Genomic DNA, 17,595 nt, shown 5'->3' with positions numbered 1-17,595 from the left:
TCTACAACAACATGCCTATACGAACAGCCTCATTTTCGCCAACAGTACAAAGAAAAGACTGTAGTCTCTTCTGAAATATTTGTGTATAACTAAGAGAGAGATCAAGTTGGACCAACTCTACTTTCCAAAACAGGAAATGCTCTGCTTTATCAAAGTGATGAAATGGATGTTAAATTAAAACGGGTGTCTTAAACTATAGTAGAAACTAAAGAGTGATGAATCATGATGAAGGGGATTATCAGGGTCTATGACTGGACTGTGCTTTTCTTTCTGTTGTTTCTGTCACACTATTTCCCTGCTGCTAAAAGATTGCATTAAACAGCAATATGCACTGTCCATCCCAGATCTCTTTAAATACTCCTGTTCAGTACTTGATGAAAAGCTTACAAATACCACTCAATTCATTGTCAGTTCTTTTTAATACCATAAAACCAGGAAGCTTTTGAAAGGCTATTGTTATGATACACATTATACATGTAACCAGGGCTTGAATTTGGACCAAGGCTGGCAATGCAATACAATAGCTTCTTATGTTAAAATAAACTGTAGATATAGATAGTCTGGAGAGGAAAGAAGTGAACAGAGAAAAATTTATCAAAGAATGTACAATCACATATTTCCTATCAATAGTCTGTTAAAATAGAAGCAGATACTATAATATGAAAACCAATTTTGCATGTATTATACAAATAGTTAATCCTAATAGAGTTACTTTTTAATTTTTTTGTGAGTACCAGGGCCTGGAGATCAGGACATTTTTTTTAATATTCAAATTTTAAGCAAAGAATAAAGGGACCTATGAACAAGTATTTGGCAGACCATGTTAATAAGGACAGAGTGTTTTCCACTATAAATCTCATCCACAGGTTGTGACTATTTTTTTCAGTTCACATTTAGTGAAGAAAAAATTGGGCTGACACTGTGCTAAGAACCCTTCCAATCACCCACACATAATTGGGATGTTTAATTAAGTGACATGCTTAATATGCAAACCCAATGCATTCAGAAATGCTCTAGCTGAAGTAGATTGTAAGAAGACAGTTTGCTTATTATAGCAAATTGAATTTTGGTCCATTTTCATAACTCTTACTCTAGGCATGAAGGGAGGCATGATCTTTGCATTGTTTCTTGATGATTTTTGACCCTTTTCATGAGGTACACTTAAAAGTTTAAGGTAAACATATATTTCAGCTTTTACCATTCTGATTCATTTTTAGGGTTGCACCCGCAGCATATGGAGGTCCCCAGGCTAGGGGTCCAATCAGAGCTGCAGCCGCCAGCCTACGCCACAGCCACAACAACGCCAGATCTAAGATGCATCTGCCATCTACACCACAGCTCATGGCAATGCCGAATCTGTAACCCACTGAGCGAGGCCAGGGATCAAACCCACAACCTCATGGTTCCTGGTCAGATTTGTTTCTGCTGCACCACAACGGGAACTCCCTCATGTTTCATAAATTTTCCTCTCTCAGAATACATAACCCTATCTTTATGCACATTTACCCAGTATTTCATGGTGCAAATAGCTACACATCAAGTTTGTGCTAAATTCACCTAATGAGGAAATAAATAAGGATAAATGAAAGTCTTATTTGGAGCATCACCATGGGGAATTCTGTCAGTATAGTAAAGACCAAGAAAGGAAAAAAAGAGAACTCACCCAACCAAAGTTGACTACATTTCCTTTCTTCACTCTTAAAGATTTTCATTGATAGACCAGTTTTCACTGGGACACTCATTTAAAATCAGTTATTCCTTTTTATTTCACTTGGTAGCTGTATAATTATTCTGTTTTCTTAGACCCAACCAGACTTTTCTTTGGCCTTTTCACCAGAGAATATCTGAGATAAATTCTCCTTCCCTTCCTCTGTTGCACATCTAAATTGTGTTTCCTCTTTTGAATATTTGCTTGAATAAAAGTATATATCTAATGGAAAATACTTCCTTAAGCTTAACACCTAATTCACTAAGGTATTTTATTTTGGAAAATTATCCACAGGCCTTCAAATTTGATGCTAATTTTGCCTGTCTAAATGTCAATAAAGTAGCATAATCTTTGAAAAAATTTTAATGTCCTCAGTAAACCTCTGTCCCTCTTTATCACTGAATTCCTAGAGTAGCGTGGGGCAGTAACAAAGGTGATAAAGGAGGAATAAAGGAAATGTATCACTTAAAATGATTCACTTACAAATAGAGGTCTGCATTTTGAAAATTATTAATTTCTAAATAAGACAAGTGGAGCAGTCTACATATAACATATAACTGACATTAGGAAAAAATAATTTTTCATTTATTAAAATTTTTAAATTCTTAGTAGCCTTAAATGTTTCCTTTTGGATAAGCTTATGTATATGGATTTAGAAATGATAGTATTATCTTATTTGTAGTGTTAGAAATCCCTCAGAAACGCACTTGTATTATATATATTTGTGTTTAAGTTTGTGTTTTGTGCATATTTTATGGAAGTAGAGTGTTCAGTTAGTTGGCTTCTTTTTCTACACATCCTCATATCTGCATGTGGTCAGTGTTAGATGGCAGTTTCCTGGAGGGTAGGCCAGAATCTGCTTAAAATGTGCAGAATATCACATTCACGTGATCCCTACAACTTTAGGATGACAATGATATGATGGAGAATTTTCATGTCAAAACTTCTAAATGTAAGGAAAATACATAATATTTTAAGAGTGAAAAATAATTCATTTAACCATGGTAAAGGGGCTAATGAACTTCAACGAAAGCAAAAGTAGAAGACTTGCTTAATTTCACTTATATTCCAAATCATTCATAATAGTTGCATTTATATAAGGTGAAAGCTGACTGTAAATTTTCAGTGTATTATTGCATGTCTCCATTCATAAAACTTTTCTTACAAAGTGTGTTCATTATCTATACAAATGAAGTACTTTTACTTGTAGATAAATAATTGAGTGAAAACACTCTATATGCTAAAAAGAGGTAAGAGGCTATTAAATGAGAGAAGTGCGGTGAGTTTCTTATCACATCTTTCTAGAAGTTAGTTAACTATAATATGTGAATAGCTGTCTATATAGGTGTAATCCGGCTACCTACTTGTTTATCCATTTATCTGGATTGGCAGCTTTTTAAAGTTTGGCATATCTGTCCTTCTCTTCCTTCATTTCATTTGATCCCTTGTTATTTGGAGATAGTATGAGGTAAATGACTAATAGAAGAAAAGGCACTTTTGTAGATAGGTAAATTTTTTTCAAACTGCTTGTTCGAACCATTCTTTTTGTTTATCAGAGAATAATTAAGTAAACTGACCATTAAATTTTTTAAACAATCGAGCACTTGGGCAACCCACTGAGTCAATTAATTTTACAGATTCCATGTCAGAATGCCTTCTATCATGATACATTCAAATATAGTCATCTATAGGTATGTCTATATGTTCTAAATAAGTCCAAAAGTATTTTCAGACTTACTTGAATTCCTTTCTGTTATTCTGTGATTCTTTTCCTTTGTGTTGCAAAGTTAGATCTAGTTAATCAATATACCAAGATAGGAAGGAATAAAAAATACTCTTTCTTAGTATTAAATATGAAGGGGGGTTGTTTTGGAGGGAGAGGAATTAATACACCCTAAATTCCTTTTATTTTTCTTCTTTGTTTTCATTAGTAATTTTTCCTTTCTTTATGACATAAAGTGCCAAACTCAAAGAGTTTGAACTGTGTTTAAAATGACTATCAAGATAAATTGTGAACCATGTCTACTTATCTTTTTTTCTGTTTTCACAGATGCGTCCCAAGAATTTGTTCAAAACCGGTGTTTATATAAATACTTGCTTTTATTTACAGTAAAAGTGAATTGTTTTTTCTAGGAAAGAAAGTGATTGCTTTTTTAAAGGTTGCAAACTTGGCAGGTTGACAAGTTGTCTGATTACTTGCTGGTTAATACAAGCAATGCCTTCAGATAGTGTGACTGCCATTGAACTGAGCAGATACCTTGGGCTTCTATGCAAGGAGCCTTCCTGTTCTCCCCTTTTGCCAACCTTTTCCTGTCTGTCCAGAGCCTTTCTCTCTTTCTCTTGGACATTCTCCCTGGCTTTCCTTACTTTGTATTTTCCTTGCTGCTTCTTTCTTGTCTGTTTCTTTCTCTCCCTCCTTATTTCTTTCTCTTTTTGAATCTTTAATTTCCAGAACTTTGAAAAGAAAAGAAATATTTTAAGTAAAATATTTTAAGTTTTTTTCAGTTTAATGAATCATCGTTGAATTATCTTTTTTCCAGACTTCCCAATATGGTTAGTTAGCTTGAAATAAGAAAATATTCAAAGGAGAAATTGAATATGAAGCCTAAGATTCCTTCCTTGACAGGACCTATCTATATGGCTGTTTTCTGGAGATACATAAGTAAATAAATAAATCTGCTGTGTAAGTTACTATGTGTACTCATGTAGTAATATGTATTACTGTATGCATTTTTCTAGGACTGTCTGTGTTATATGTATTAAACTTTGAAAATGATGTCTAGATTTTATGGTTATGTACAGTGTACATACATTCTTTTTACTAGCTTTGATAACAGATGTTTAAATGTATATTTTCCAGTTGTTTAATCTTTATTATATCTTAATCATATCTGTAACCCATTTCAAAAGGCTTTTCATTTGCAGCCCTGTGACAGTGATGCCATGATCATTATGAAGTATTGAGAAAAATGACATGTAATTGTTTATTTCTAAACAATTTCTGTGCTAGTCAAAGCAGCCCATCTTAGCATAATACATAAGAGGTGTGGAACATAAAGGTGTGATCTGATTAAATCCGATGCCTCTAGAAAGCCAGTATCAAAATACTGTGGTACCTTAATATCATTATTAGATAGTTAAATCATATAGCAAATAGTCTGTAAAAATGATCAGCAATCATTGCTAAAGAATGTGTTCGGGATGCCATGTAGCTGAGAAGCAGGTTAGCAGACATTTGGTAATGCCCACCCTTTCTCCTTCTGGCTCTGTCAAGGTGCCTGTGTCAGTGGCCATGATGACTCCCCAGGTGATCACCCCTCAGCAGATGCAGCAGATCCTTCAGCAGCAAGTCCTGTCTCCTCAGCAGCTTCAAGCCCTTCTCCAGCAGCAGCAGGCAGTCATGCTGCAGCAGGTAATGTGGGTTACCTGCTTTGGTGTGCTAGCGAGGCACAGAAGGTGTTCACCCGTATTGACAGTTCCCCGGGCACGTATGACAATTTCTCCTCTGCTGGCAAGGACAGCCTGTCAGCATGCTAGAACATAAACATAGCTTTTTTTTTTTTTTTGGTCTTTTTTGTCTTTATAGGGCTGCACCCACGGTATATAGAGGTTTCCAGGCTAGGGGTCCAATGGGAGCTGTAGCTGCCAGCCTACACCACAGCCACAGCAACGTGGGATCCGAGCCACATCTGCGATCTACACCACAGCTCACAGCAACGCCGGATCCTTAACCCACTGAGCAAGGCCGGGGATCCAACCCACACCCTCATGGTTCCTAGTCAGACTCATTAACCAATGAGCCACGATGGGAACTCCGTATAAATGTAGCATTTTGATTGCAGAACTGTATAGGAAAATTTAGATCCCTTAGTCTTTTTAAATTCATTAACATCTAGAGTAAGAGCCAAAGAGGTGTCATTTTCACATGAGATAAATCAATATTTAAATATTCAAATGCTAGGTGCACTGGATTTGTAGACTTGCCAAAAAAATGCAGATAATTGTTGCTTTTAAAATTCCTAACCCTTCAGCACTCCTTTTAGTTCACACGAGTACAAAATTGGAACTGGTCATTTTGTTACAACAAGGAAAGTAACTTCCCGAATTTTATTGGAAATTTAATAATAGAAGTATCTACTTATTAGAACAAAGCTGGGCAACTGAGCTGCCAATTCATGAGAATTATCTTTTTTAAATAGCAAAACTAAGGTTTCTAACATGTACGTTATTGGAGCCTCGAGTGTATATAAGGTAGACGTTATGTTATAGACTTACTTCATAGAGAAAACAATGTGCTTTACCCAAATTCTTAGAGATTTAATTACTTTCCTGTGTTCTACAATAATGACCACAGGCCAGTTGCTTATACTTCTAAATCTGACGTTCTTCTTTACATCTGATGGATTATGATTTTTTTTTCTCAGTGAGAACTGGACAACCTGATTTTATGTAACTCTATAGTTGGTTTTTATAAATGGTAGACTTTAACTTATTTTTATCTGCTGTTGGGACTGTAGATATAGTAATTTAGCGTATTTATTTGTATCTGACCCTTTAGAATACAGATTTCCTATACCCTTTTGTTTAGGATGTTTTGGATTCTGGACTGGAAAGTTTCAGAGATGCCTTGGGGGGAAAAATGTATGTAGAGCTGTCTCCTGAAATCCAGTGCACGTATTTATTGTTGTTCTTATGAGGTGAATCTTAATGGAGACTACCATGTGCCAGTCTAGAAGAGTTTAGGAGTTTTATAATCCATGCAACTTTTGCCTTTATTTATTAAAGTCAAAATGGTTTATTCAGCAACAACTACAAGAGTTTTACAAGAAACAGCAAGAGCAGTTACATCTTCAGCTTTTGCAGCAGCAGCAACAGCAGCAGCAGCAGCAGCAGCAACAGCAACAGCAGCAGCAGCAGCAACAGCAGCAGCAGCAACAACAGCAGCAGCAACAACAGCAGCAGCAACAGCAGCATCCTGGAAAGCAAGCAAAAGAGGTAGGACCCAGCCGGCTCAGTGACTTTGCGGAGGAACGTAAGGTTGGGAAGGGCGCTGTGAGGCCAGGGCAGTCTTAGATCTTCCTATCACCAGGCTCTTGCTGTCAAAGATGCATTATTATACATTTGTGTTGAGCTTAATAACAGTGACAGTAGAACTCTCCTGCTCTCCTTTTTTGTAGCATGGGACTTGAGAGTTACAATCCAATGCTGCTGTCGTCTAATGTTCACTAATGAATCACAGTGTACAAAGAGCAAGCTGTGTGGTGGACAAAGTACTGATTATCTTGTATTCACCGAGAATCTAAGTTGGTGAGGGAACCTTATTTTTCTCAGTGGTGCAGCTCAGAGAACATGCATGCAAATTTAGCCTATTGTTGGGGGTGGGTGGGGGGAACCCGGGGAGAATCTGGTTGAGCACAGATTTCAAAGTCACAGGCCCCTGATTAATGAACTGCTACCGTAGGTTTGGAGTGGCGAGTAGAAAGTTCCAGTTTGATATGCTCATAAATCAAACTGACAAGCTGGCTTCTCAGGCCTAGCTTGCACTTGTCAGCAAACTGCATCAAATATAAACATAATACAAACAAAACATGTTGAAGTAGTTAAATTGATCAGCAGGTATCAGAGCCGTTGTCTTCAAGCTGCCCATTATGCAAACGTACAGGAAACAGTTTTGACCCCCTGAGGCTTTGTTTCTGTTTGGATTTGTGAATAGAATTTCAGACAGCCATCAACTACAGAATAGAAATTGCTCCCTTATTTCTCCGGAGGCTTTGGGCAATCCACATGACTTGCTCCATTATGCAGTCTGTTTTCCAGTGAGCGCATCAAAAGTTTCTCTTTTCCCCAAACTAAAAAGGAAAGGTCTTCCACAGCGGCTTGTCTCTCTCTGAAGTGTGACTGCCTCCTCAGACCCTCCCGAGTCCAAAGAACTCTGGTTTGTCTTGTAATGCCTCACAAAATTGGAACTTATACTTTGCCTTATAATAAGGGCACTTTTTTCTGGTCTTGAACATAATGCTGCCTTTAATGTATTCCGGTAAGAGAGGAGAGGAGGAGAGAGTGCTAACAGGCCTGTCCTGTGCAGGCTCCATCCCAGTTTACTAATAGATCACTAGAGACCACAGTCAGGGACTTCTGCACATCAAACTTATTCAATTGAAAAAAAAAAAAGAAGTGTGTTGAAGTTGACTGTTTCTGTAAAGTGTTATTCTTTTAGTCTAGGTAAATTCATTATCATCTGTGATAAGCCATTTTTGTTTAAAGTCGAGACCTTGGCTACACCCTTTCTCTAGACCTTGTTCCATCCTTGTTCAATGCAAGTTCCTTGGTTCTCTGCTGCTGTGTTAATATTTGAAAGAAAGGCAACCGAAAATCCAGAACTTGCTCCCATTCTACCCTTGGACTTTGACCATGGGATGACCATTCACAAACGCCCCGGGGCAGTGAAAGGAGGGAGCATTTCTCTGTCTGAGAGCTTTTGCGCAGGCCACCTTCTCTGCTGTTTACTGGGTTGGGTTTTCTGGCACCAGCAGCAGCAGCAGCAGCAGCAGTTGGCAGCCCAGCAGCTTGTCTTCCAGCAGCAGCTTCTCCAGATGCAACAACTCCAGCAGCAGCAACATCTGCTCAGCCTTCAGCGGCAGGGACTCATCTCCATCCCACCTGGCCAGGCGGCACTTCCCGTCCAATCGCTGCCTCAAGGTACATACGAAACACAGCACATACTTCATTTCTAAGCTTGCACCTTCTACCACTGCATGGCCTATCTACCTGAGACATTGAGAAGATTTTGTTTTTATGCCCCTCATGTTTATTATTAAAACATGGTTGTTAACATGATTGCATGGCCCATTTTCTTGAGACTGAAGAAATTTTACTACATACTGCGTTTTAAGTGTGTAGTAAAACTGCTTTCAAGTGTTGTGTTAGATATTAAATGTGTACTTATTCATCTTATGAAAGAAGATTTATAAGGGCAGCAAAATTCAAGCTGTTGAATATACACTAAAGATCTACAGGGAATTGAATGAGCAGGAAAGCGAACAACACTCCATTTGACATGAGTGAGCTGATAGGAGTTTTGGTGGACAACTGATAAGAAAGATAGACGTTCCTAATCTTCACTGAAACCCCTATGTATAAAAGGGAAGCTTTGTCTATTTCTACAGAGCATATTCCAAATTATGCTTTGGGGAACTGGGGACCCTATATCATAACTCATGGAACCGTATGATGCTATTTTCTCTAAAATAATATTGTATATGCATGTACTGTATTGTGAAGTTTAGCTTCAAAAAGCTGTCTGTTGTAGGAGTTCCTGCTGTGGCACAGTGGCTTACGAATCTGACTGCAAGGGCTTGGGTTGTTGCAGAGATGCAGGTTTAATCCCCCGCCCATACAGCGGGTTAAGGATCTTTTCTGCAGCCATGGCAAAGATCACAACTGTGGTTCGGGTTCAGTCCGTGGTTCGGGTTCAGACCCTGGCCCGGGAATTTCCATATGCCACGGGGGGGGGGGGCGCATAAAAAAAACTGTCAATTGTATACTTGTTTTTCTGATAAGAAAATTTTGGATGTACTTTGATAATTCAATAAGACAGTTGTATATATATCCATCATTTAAATCTTTTGTGAAATGGAAGGAGTTCTAAGTTAAAAAAAGTCAAGAGAATGGTGAACAAAATGGTTCTCTGTATGCTAAAATCCTTGATACAGGTAAAAGTCATATATCTCTAAATGTTATCAAAGCTTATTCTAATTCACATTTAGATTTTGTTGGAACAAATTTTAATCAAGTTACTTAAAATTAGTTAAAATGAACTTACAGGGTACATTGCAGTAGTACTTGCTGGTCATTTTTCTTACTCTTTTGGATGAACTGAAGAAACTCAAGAACAATAAAATATACAGAAATTATAATTAGGCAGATAAAAGACAGTCTTTGAAATGCATATACTTATTGGTTTTGGTACATAAAATTAGAAACATCAACATCGTGGTAAACGTTTTTCTCTTTATTTATCAAATTACTATTTCCATGGCTTATTTTTCCCAGGACTTCTCTTCTACTTGACTTGAGATCCTCTAATCCACTTGATTGAATCACTCCTAGGAACTCAAGAAGGATAAAGTTTAAATAGTGAAAGAAAAATAAGACAGGAAACTCACTTTTCTGTGTCATTCCAAAAAGAATTGAAATAAACCATAGTATCACCATAGCAATGAATGTTCTATTCACAAATAATTGTTCTTTGGAAAAATAAATACAACTTGAGGACAAAGGATGAAATAAGTTTAAAAAAATAAGGAATTTATAAATTAATATAAACATGGATTTTTTGGTAGAAACTATAAAATTTGGTAGAAGCAATAAATTTATGTCATTAATTTTTCAAATAAAATTCAAATAAAGTCTGTATTTAGGATCTGTTTTTTCTCTCCTCAATAGAGAAACATGATTTTATTTGAGTAAAACCATTCAAACAAACATTTCAAGAAAGTTTAAGATGGATGTTCATAGAAACACAGTGTAACATCTCTGAAATATATTTGTTAAACTACATTCTTCCAAAATAATCATACAAATATCTTGCAAACAAGGAAGCTTATTATGCTTTAACCATTCCGATAGTTTCAAATGACTTTTTTTCTTATTTCTGAGCATTCTTTTGATGGAATTATCTCTCTTTTTCTTCCATTTTTTTCCCTTCCAGTTTTATTGAGATGTAATTGACTTGCAGCACCGTGTAAGTTTAGGGTGAACAGCATAGTGATCTGACGTACATCCATCATGAAATAATTGACCTACCACACTGTGTTAGTTCTTGATGCTGTACAACATAGCGACTCACTATTTTTCTACCCTACATACTGATCACTCTTTCTTTTGTTTTGCATTCTCCATCAGATAAAGGAGAGATAATGTCTGGAATGGAGAACACTGAGGAAAAGGAAGTAAATCTGAAAAGATATTTGGGTTGCAGCAGAAAATATATGTATGTTAAATAAAAAGATAGAAGTCATCATCATGTTTCAACTATTTAGACGAATGTGTGAAAAGTGCTGTTGTGGAGACCCATCAGCCAAACACAGTTGCAGTGTGTCAGATAAACCAGCTCCTGTAAGGGAACACACTAAGTTCATAGTACTGTTCTGGAATCTTAGTGTTAGGACAGGAGAAAGTAAATAAGTAATTGTTAGGTAATATAAGCCCTGAATCATTTATGCCTTAGTTAACTGGTTATTTCAGACAAAGATGTTTTAAATACTTTTATTATCTGTTTCTCTGTTCACTTTGCATTAGGTTTTTGATTGGTTGATTGATTAGCCACAAGTAATAGCCATATGAATACCAAGTAGGACTAATATGCAGTGATGATGTTCGCATTATATCTTTAAAAATATCCTGCTCTGTAGCACTGGGAATTATGTGTAGTCACTTATGATGGAGCATGATAATGTGAGGGAAGAAAAATATGTACATATTTGTGTAACTGGGTCACCATGCTGTACAGTGGGAAAAAAAAAATTGTATTGGGGAAATAACAATTTAAATAAATAAATAAATAAATAAGATTAAAACTTTTTAACTGTATAAAAATATGTACATAAGAATCAGATATAAGTAACCATAGTTATAATTTTGATAAGAGTAGAAGATTACAGACATTTTTCTCTATATTGCAAAATGATGTGATATTGTATTATATCATGTTAAAATAAGGTATTTTAAATACTAAGCATTTAAAGTCATCATGAGCGTTACTATAATATTGGATTTTAATGTAAATTAGGCAATGAAATTACAATCTCTAAGTGTGTATATATATATATATATAAAGAGAGAGAGAGAGTATAGGTATGCAGAAGTCAAATAAAAAAGGATGGATCTTGAAATCCATCTCAAACAAAAATACCTATTATAAAGCTATTCAATACATAGTGTATTTTATATATCAAATAGTAATTATTTAGTGACTCATTTTCAATGTCTACATGCTGAAAAAGAGGAAATTATTTTGACATGCACTTTAAACTTTGATATGTTTTTGACATAAGATGGAAGTCAGTATATCCCAGTGTGTAATCTATTCACAGGTTTAGCATTACTACAGGGACTAAGTTAGATGAATAGAGAGATCAATAGATATATAGATAGATACATACATACATACTCACACATACATACACATATGTATTTCATTCAGCTTTAAAAACACATTTTTGAATTTATAGGAGTTATCTAAAATAAACATTTTTGTTGCCAAGACCAAAGAGAATGCTAGATCTAACCAGCAATTGCTATTTTGAACGAACACCTTGTAGAACTAAATGAGCTTGGAGTCAGAGAACTGCTGAATAATAAAGAAAATGATATCTATTGAAGAAACGTATAATAATATCCTTTATGCTGAGTGAGGACTGTGCCGAAGTTTGTCTTTGACATCGGTATTCAGCCAAGATCAGAATTTGACTTGGACTTCAGGCTCTGCTTATGGAAATCTAAGTAGCCAAATGCCTACTTCACCATCACTTCTGACATCCTTGATGTTTTTGCTTAATCTGTGATCATGGGTTTACACAGAGCATATATCAAATCAGGGTAACAGCAACAGCGCTATGAACAATGTATGCCATGCTGAATAATTGTTGCCACCTTAGTATTCTCTCTTAAATACCAGTGAATCTTCTATTTGTAACTTGGAAGCAAAATCTCCTTTGGGGCTTTACATGCTGAAACTCCTATCAGTGAGCTAAAGCTTAAATGTACATTTATTATTATGGGAATGAAATTTTGCAAAGTTACCTGTGAATGCTGTTAATTTCATGTATAAAAACTAGCTTAGGAATAATTAAATGTGTAGGGAAATATTAAAGATATGTTGAGATAGTTTTTGAGAAAATGTAAATGATGTAGGGAGATGGAGATTAAATTACATCATAATTCTAATTGGCTAATTGTTTAGTATACTAACACGCATATATTAAAATGGAATTAACTCCATTTAGGCTATGTGTCTTTTTAAAAAGTTCTATTTGTCAATTCTTTATATGTTGGGGGACACTTAAAAGGAAAATATCAATTTTGTCGAAGTAAAAATGTCATGATCAATAAAACTGAGAAATCATTGTTTTTGTAATAGATATCCAGCTGTAAAACTGCAACCTGTAAAGAATTTGACAGTAAAAATCATGTAGGAATTTTTTATATCAGACGTATTTCTGTACCCCAGAAGTTCATATTTTGGTAGACAAATAGCTAATTTTCCTTCCTGTAATTCAGAATTTGAACAAAATGTGTATTTGGTACACCTCTGAAAATAATATGTTAGGTTTGGCACATTGTAAATGAACACGTGGGTCTCTGAAGGATAGCCCAGAAACTGGAATAATGGTTGCCACTGGAGAGGAATATTGGAGACCCAGAGGTCAGGACTGGTACGGAAATTTAACTTTGTAATGCATATTATTCTCTGTGATTCAATTATTTCGGCCATGTGTATATACTAGTTTTTCAAAATGTAAAATTTTAAATGAGGAGTAAAAACTAATGATAATACTTCAATAATTCAAGTTATTGACTATCAAAATGGTTTAATAAAACAATTGCCAAAATTCACTTGTATAACTCTTAAGTATAAATAACACTAGAAAATAAGCAGAGCACTATTAAATAAGTTAATTAAAATTCACAGTAGACTTACTTTTTATCATAATATATTAAAATTATTTAGTTAAAATTAATTACTAGACAAAATAAAAGAACATGGGAAAAAAATCTTATTTGTGAGTGTGCAGAATCTGCTCGTGTAATTATTACCAATAAGTGAAGCCACTGAAATTTTTAAACCTTGTTTGCCCTAAGGATGTATACTCTAGATATGAATTATCAAATTTTCATTAATTCTTAGCACAGTGCTTGGTACCCAGTAGTTACTCTCCAACTCTGACTCCAGGATTAAAGAATTATTATTAAACTTCTTTATCTCTGGTATTATATGCAATTTGATTAGGAATTCATCTTTTTGATCTTTCAACTCTGGGAAAAACAAATCTTTTAAGGCTTATTTATCATCCTGACAGTGATTGAGAACAAGCCCAAGTCATCATTTATAGGAGAACCAAGTTTCTCAATTTTGGGTGGGCATGAAATTTTTAAATTACATACTTACAAAACTTTTGGGCAGAAATATTGTATTTGTATATCCTTGAAATAGGTTTTTGAAGAAAGCCAAGTAATTTGCACTTAGAGTTTTAAGTTGAGGAGTTCCCATTGTGGGACTAATTAAGCAACCATAGGAAATGGGAGCATGTGAACTTGTAGGCAGGTGGCCAAGGATGGAGTCCTGGGAAGGGGATATGTGGGGAATGACCTGAAAATGTGAGGGAGGTCTGTTACCTACTAGCTCTTTAGCAAGTTGAGCACCTTTCTGTGCCTTACTGTCCTCATCTCTAAAGGGAAAATAATTATTGTTACAATAACAATAGGAATAGTGGTTTGGGCATTACATTATCATGTAGGAAGCATTTGGAAAAGTGACTGGCATATGAGAAGCACTATAAAGTATCTGGTAAACAGAACAAAAACCTGAGAGAGGAGTAAGTTGAGATCAAAAGGGCTGTGGTATAAACAGGAGCTTAGTTTTGCACATGTAAGATTTGAGGCTCTGTTAGGGTTACGCGGAGCTACCAGATAGGCAGCTTTCAATTCAAGGAAGGAACTAGGGATGGAGATGACTTGATGAATCCTGAGCCTATACTTGGTTTTTAAAAACCAAAATGAGGATTTCCCATTGTGGCTTAGCGGCAACGAATCTGACAAGCATCCCTGAGGACGCAGGTTCAATCCCTAGCCTCGCTCAGTGGGCTAAGGATCTGGTGTTTTCATGAGCTGGGGTGTAGGTCGCAGACGTGGCTTGGATCTGGCGTTGCTGTAGCTGCCAGCTACAGCTCCGATTCAGCCCCTAGCCTGGGAACCTCCATATGTTGCAGGTGTAGCCCTCAAAAGACTAAATAAATAAATAAATTCTGAAATGAAATAGTGTAATTGTAAAAGTAATTTGTTGACTTATTTTTTTCCTTCAAATGTATTTGCCGAACACTGAGTTAGAAAAAGAGACTCAAGTTCTCTTTGTTACTAGAATCTTAGAACTGTTTTACTTGCTAACATAAGTCATATGTCTCCAAGATCAAGACCACAGGCCTCTGAAATCTCTTAGATTAACAGTGTTTAGAAGAGTAGCCCTCCATGGAACACAGTCTGGGAAATGCTGAATTTGTTACATTGATGACTAAAAAAGTAAATTGTTTCTTGCGAATCATCAAAATGTAGTTGATTGACTTGTCGTTTCATATTCATAAATAGTTTTGTATCCATGGAAGATAAGTGAACAAGTTGGAGTTGTGAATACTTTGTCTCATGAGCAATATGATAGTTTAAAAAATTTCCCCTTAAATTACCTGCAATTAGAATCATCTGTGGAGCTGCAAAAACAATTGATGCCTGTGTCTTACCTTCAGAAATTGTGATTTAATTTGTTTGGTCAGAGCACTGGAAGTTTTAAAAGATCCCCAAATGATTCTAATATGCGGAGAACCACTCTGCTAACGAGAATCTCTTTTTGACATTGTTTATTTTCTGCTTCTTATCTATAATATTTAAAATATTTAAAGTTTAAATATTTAAATTATATAAGTATTTACTATTAAGATACTTAATATTTTTAGGGAGTTCCCATTGTGGCTTAGCAGAAACAAATCCAATTAGTAACCATGAGGTTTCAGGTTCGATCCCTGGCCTCATTCTGTGGGTTAAGGATCTGTCATTGCCATGAGCTGTGGTGTAGGTCAAAGACACGGGTCAGATCCTGTGTTGCTGTAACTGTGGCGTAGGCCGGTGGCTGCAGCTGCAATTAGACCCCCAGCCTGGGAACCTCCAAATGCATCTGGTGTGGCCCTAAAAAGGAAAAATAAAATAAAATAAAATAAAATAAATAAATAAATAAATAAATAAATTTAATGCTTTTAAAATATAATATTCTTTTAATTAAGGATCATTATTTGTATGATGAACGGGTTATTTATCAAATATTTATGTGCCTACTACTCACTACCATATCATTGTGATATCATGGTGATACCTCTAATTGTCAATGCAAATGAATGGGATAATGGTAATAATATACTTTCAGAAGATAAGCAGGTACATAGGTTAAGTAAATCATTACTAAAGTTCAAAAACTAAATTATTAATAACATTTTTAACTTATATAGTCTCTAAAATATCTGAGTCTTTACCCAAATTATAAAATGTTTTTAGCCACTCAATCTGTTGGAATCAACTAGTACCATTCAAAATTCTTTAAACATTGGCCTTACAGGAGAGCAGTGCTCATAAATAGTTTACCTTTTAAGAGTCACGAGGTAAAGTCCAAGGTATCTTTGAGAACTGATTGAATTGGTTTTAATCCATTAAATCAACAACTGTTAAGCACATGCCAGGCACTATTCTAGGCACTGGAGGTATACCCATAAAAAAGAAACCCCAACTCTTAGTAAGTGGTGGAGTGAGACTGATGAAAACAAGTACAACAACTAACATAGAGCCTGATAAATGCTCTAAAGTAAAATAAAATAGGGTAAGGCCATAGGGAATGATAAAAGGCAAGTAGGGAGGGGCAGTGGTTGATGGTGTGGTCAGAGAGAAGTGAGCCTCACACTACCTGAGTGAAGGGAGGGAGGAGGCATGAGAAGATTTGCAACCAGAATGGCCCAGAATGTAAGGGCAGCCAGAGCCAAAGCTAGAAAGGGAGCAAAAGTTTGATGTATTCACGAAACAGCAGAGGCTAGTATAAGAGAATGAAATGCAGGGAGAGTGATGGATGAGGTCAGAGAGGCAGGCAAGAGCTAGATAATAAATGCTGGCACCTCAGAGGCCACAGAAAGGTTTCTTGGGTGGTTTTTTTTTTTTCTTCTTCTTATTTTTTTGTCCTAAGTGTTCTGGAACGCCAGTGGAAGCTTTGCCTGAGAAGTTCCATAGCCTAAATTACCTTTAAAGAGAATAATTGGGCTGATATATGAAGAATAAGTTATACAAAGGCAAGGCGAAAACAGGAAGGCAGTCCAGAAGCTATGGCAGAAATCAGGCCAAGCGTAGAATGTGGAGCAGAGAGGCAGCAGGTGAGATGGTGAGCGTTCTGATGCGGAAGACGAGCTGATGCTCTCAGAGAGAAACATTTGCTAATGGAGTTTTACTGTTAGGACACCCAGCACACGAAGCCAGGTAATCAAAAAGTCACAGTCAATTTCAGAATCCTAGGTTAAAGCAAGAATTAAAATAATTATTAACGATCTTCATATAGAAATTATTTCCTATGTGACAGAAATACCTTTACTAATCCATCCTCCTAGTTATAGAAAAAAAAATACAGTTTTGAATAATTTGGGGAACCTGAGTTATACTGTCTTTACTTTAAGACATAGTCTCAGACTACGTTTTAAAATCTTGAGGGGCCAGAATCAGCAAAATGATAGCTTTCTGTAAAAAAAGGTCCGTTTGAAATTGTGGTAGGCATAGCAATTTAAAGTTACCACTGTGACAAATCATTTGACCAGAAGTTGTATTTGGAACAGTGAGAACTTTCTTCCTGTGGGCTACTTATGGCTATGTCTAGATCAATGATTTTTCCATGTGCAGAGGTAAGGATGCGGGGGCTTTTCTCACTATCATGTTCTGTTCTCTTTCACTGGTCTCTTCTGCCTGTTTCATCTCACTTCACTCCATGCACCTCTCAACTGATCAGCACCACTATAGCATCTGATATGGGGGTAGGGTGGGGGGGGGGATAGTTTGATTAGCATCCTTTTAGTAGATGTTATAGATAAATATAG

General features: G+C 36.0%; 1 protein-coding gene across 16 annotated transcripts in view; it reads left to right on the top strand.

Moving 5' to 3' along the window:
- The window catches only part of FOXP2 (forkhead box P2), a 555,422-nt gene that overhangs the window by 483,023 nt on the left and 54,804 nt on the right, over positions 1-17,595 (top strand). For 13 of the 16 annotated variants that reach the window (XM_021078421.1, XM_021078434.1, XM_021078433.1 and 10 more), the window contains 3 exon segments: positions 4,983-5,120; positions 6,512-6,703; positions 8,239-8,407. In XM_021078421.1, the coding sequence (XP_020934080.1) occupies positions 4,983-5,120; positions 6,512-6,703; positions 8,239-8,407 (499 nt within the window). 16 annotated transcript variants of the gene reach the window in all.

This window comes from Sus scrofa, chromosome 18 (assembly GCF_000003025.6).
Source record: "Sus scrofa isolate TJ Tabasco breed Duroc chromosome 18, Sscrofa11.1, whole genome shotgun sequence".
Taxonomy (NCBI): Eukaryota; Metazoa; Chordata; class Mammalia; order Artiodactyla; family Suidae; genus Sus; species Sus scrofa.
Note: the sequence above shows the minus strand (reverse complement) of the source record. Positions and strands in the feature narration are given on the sequence as shown.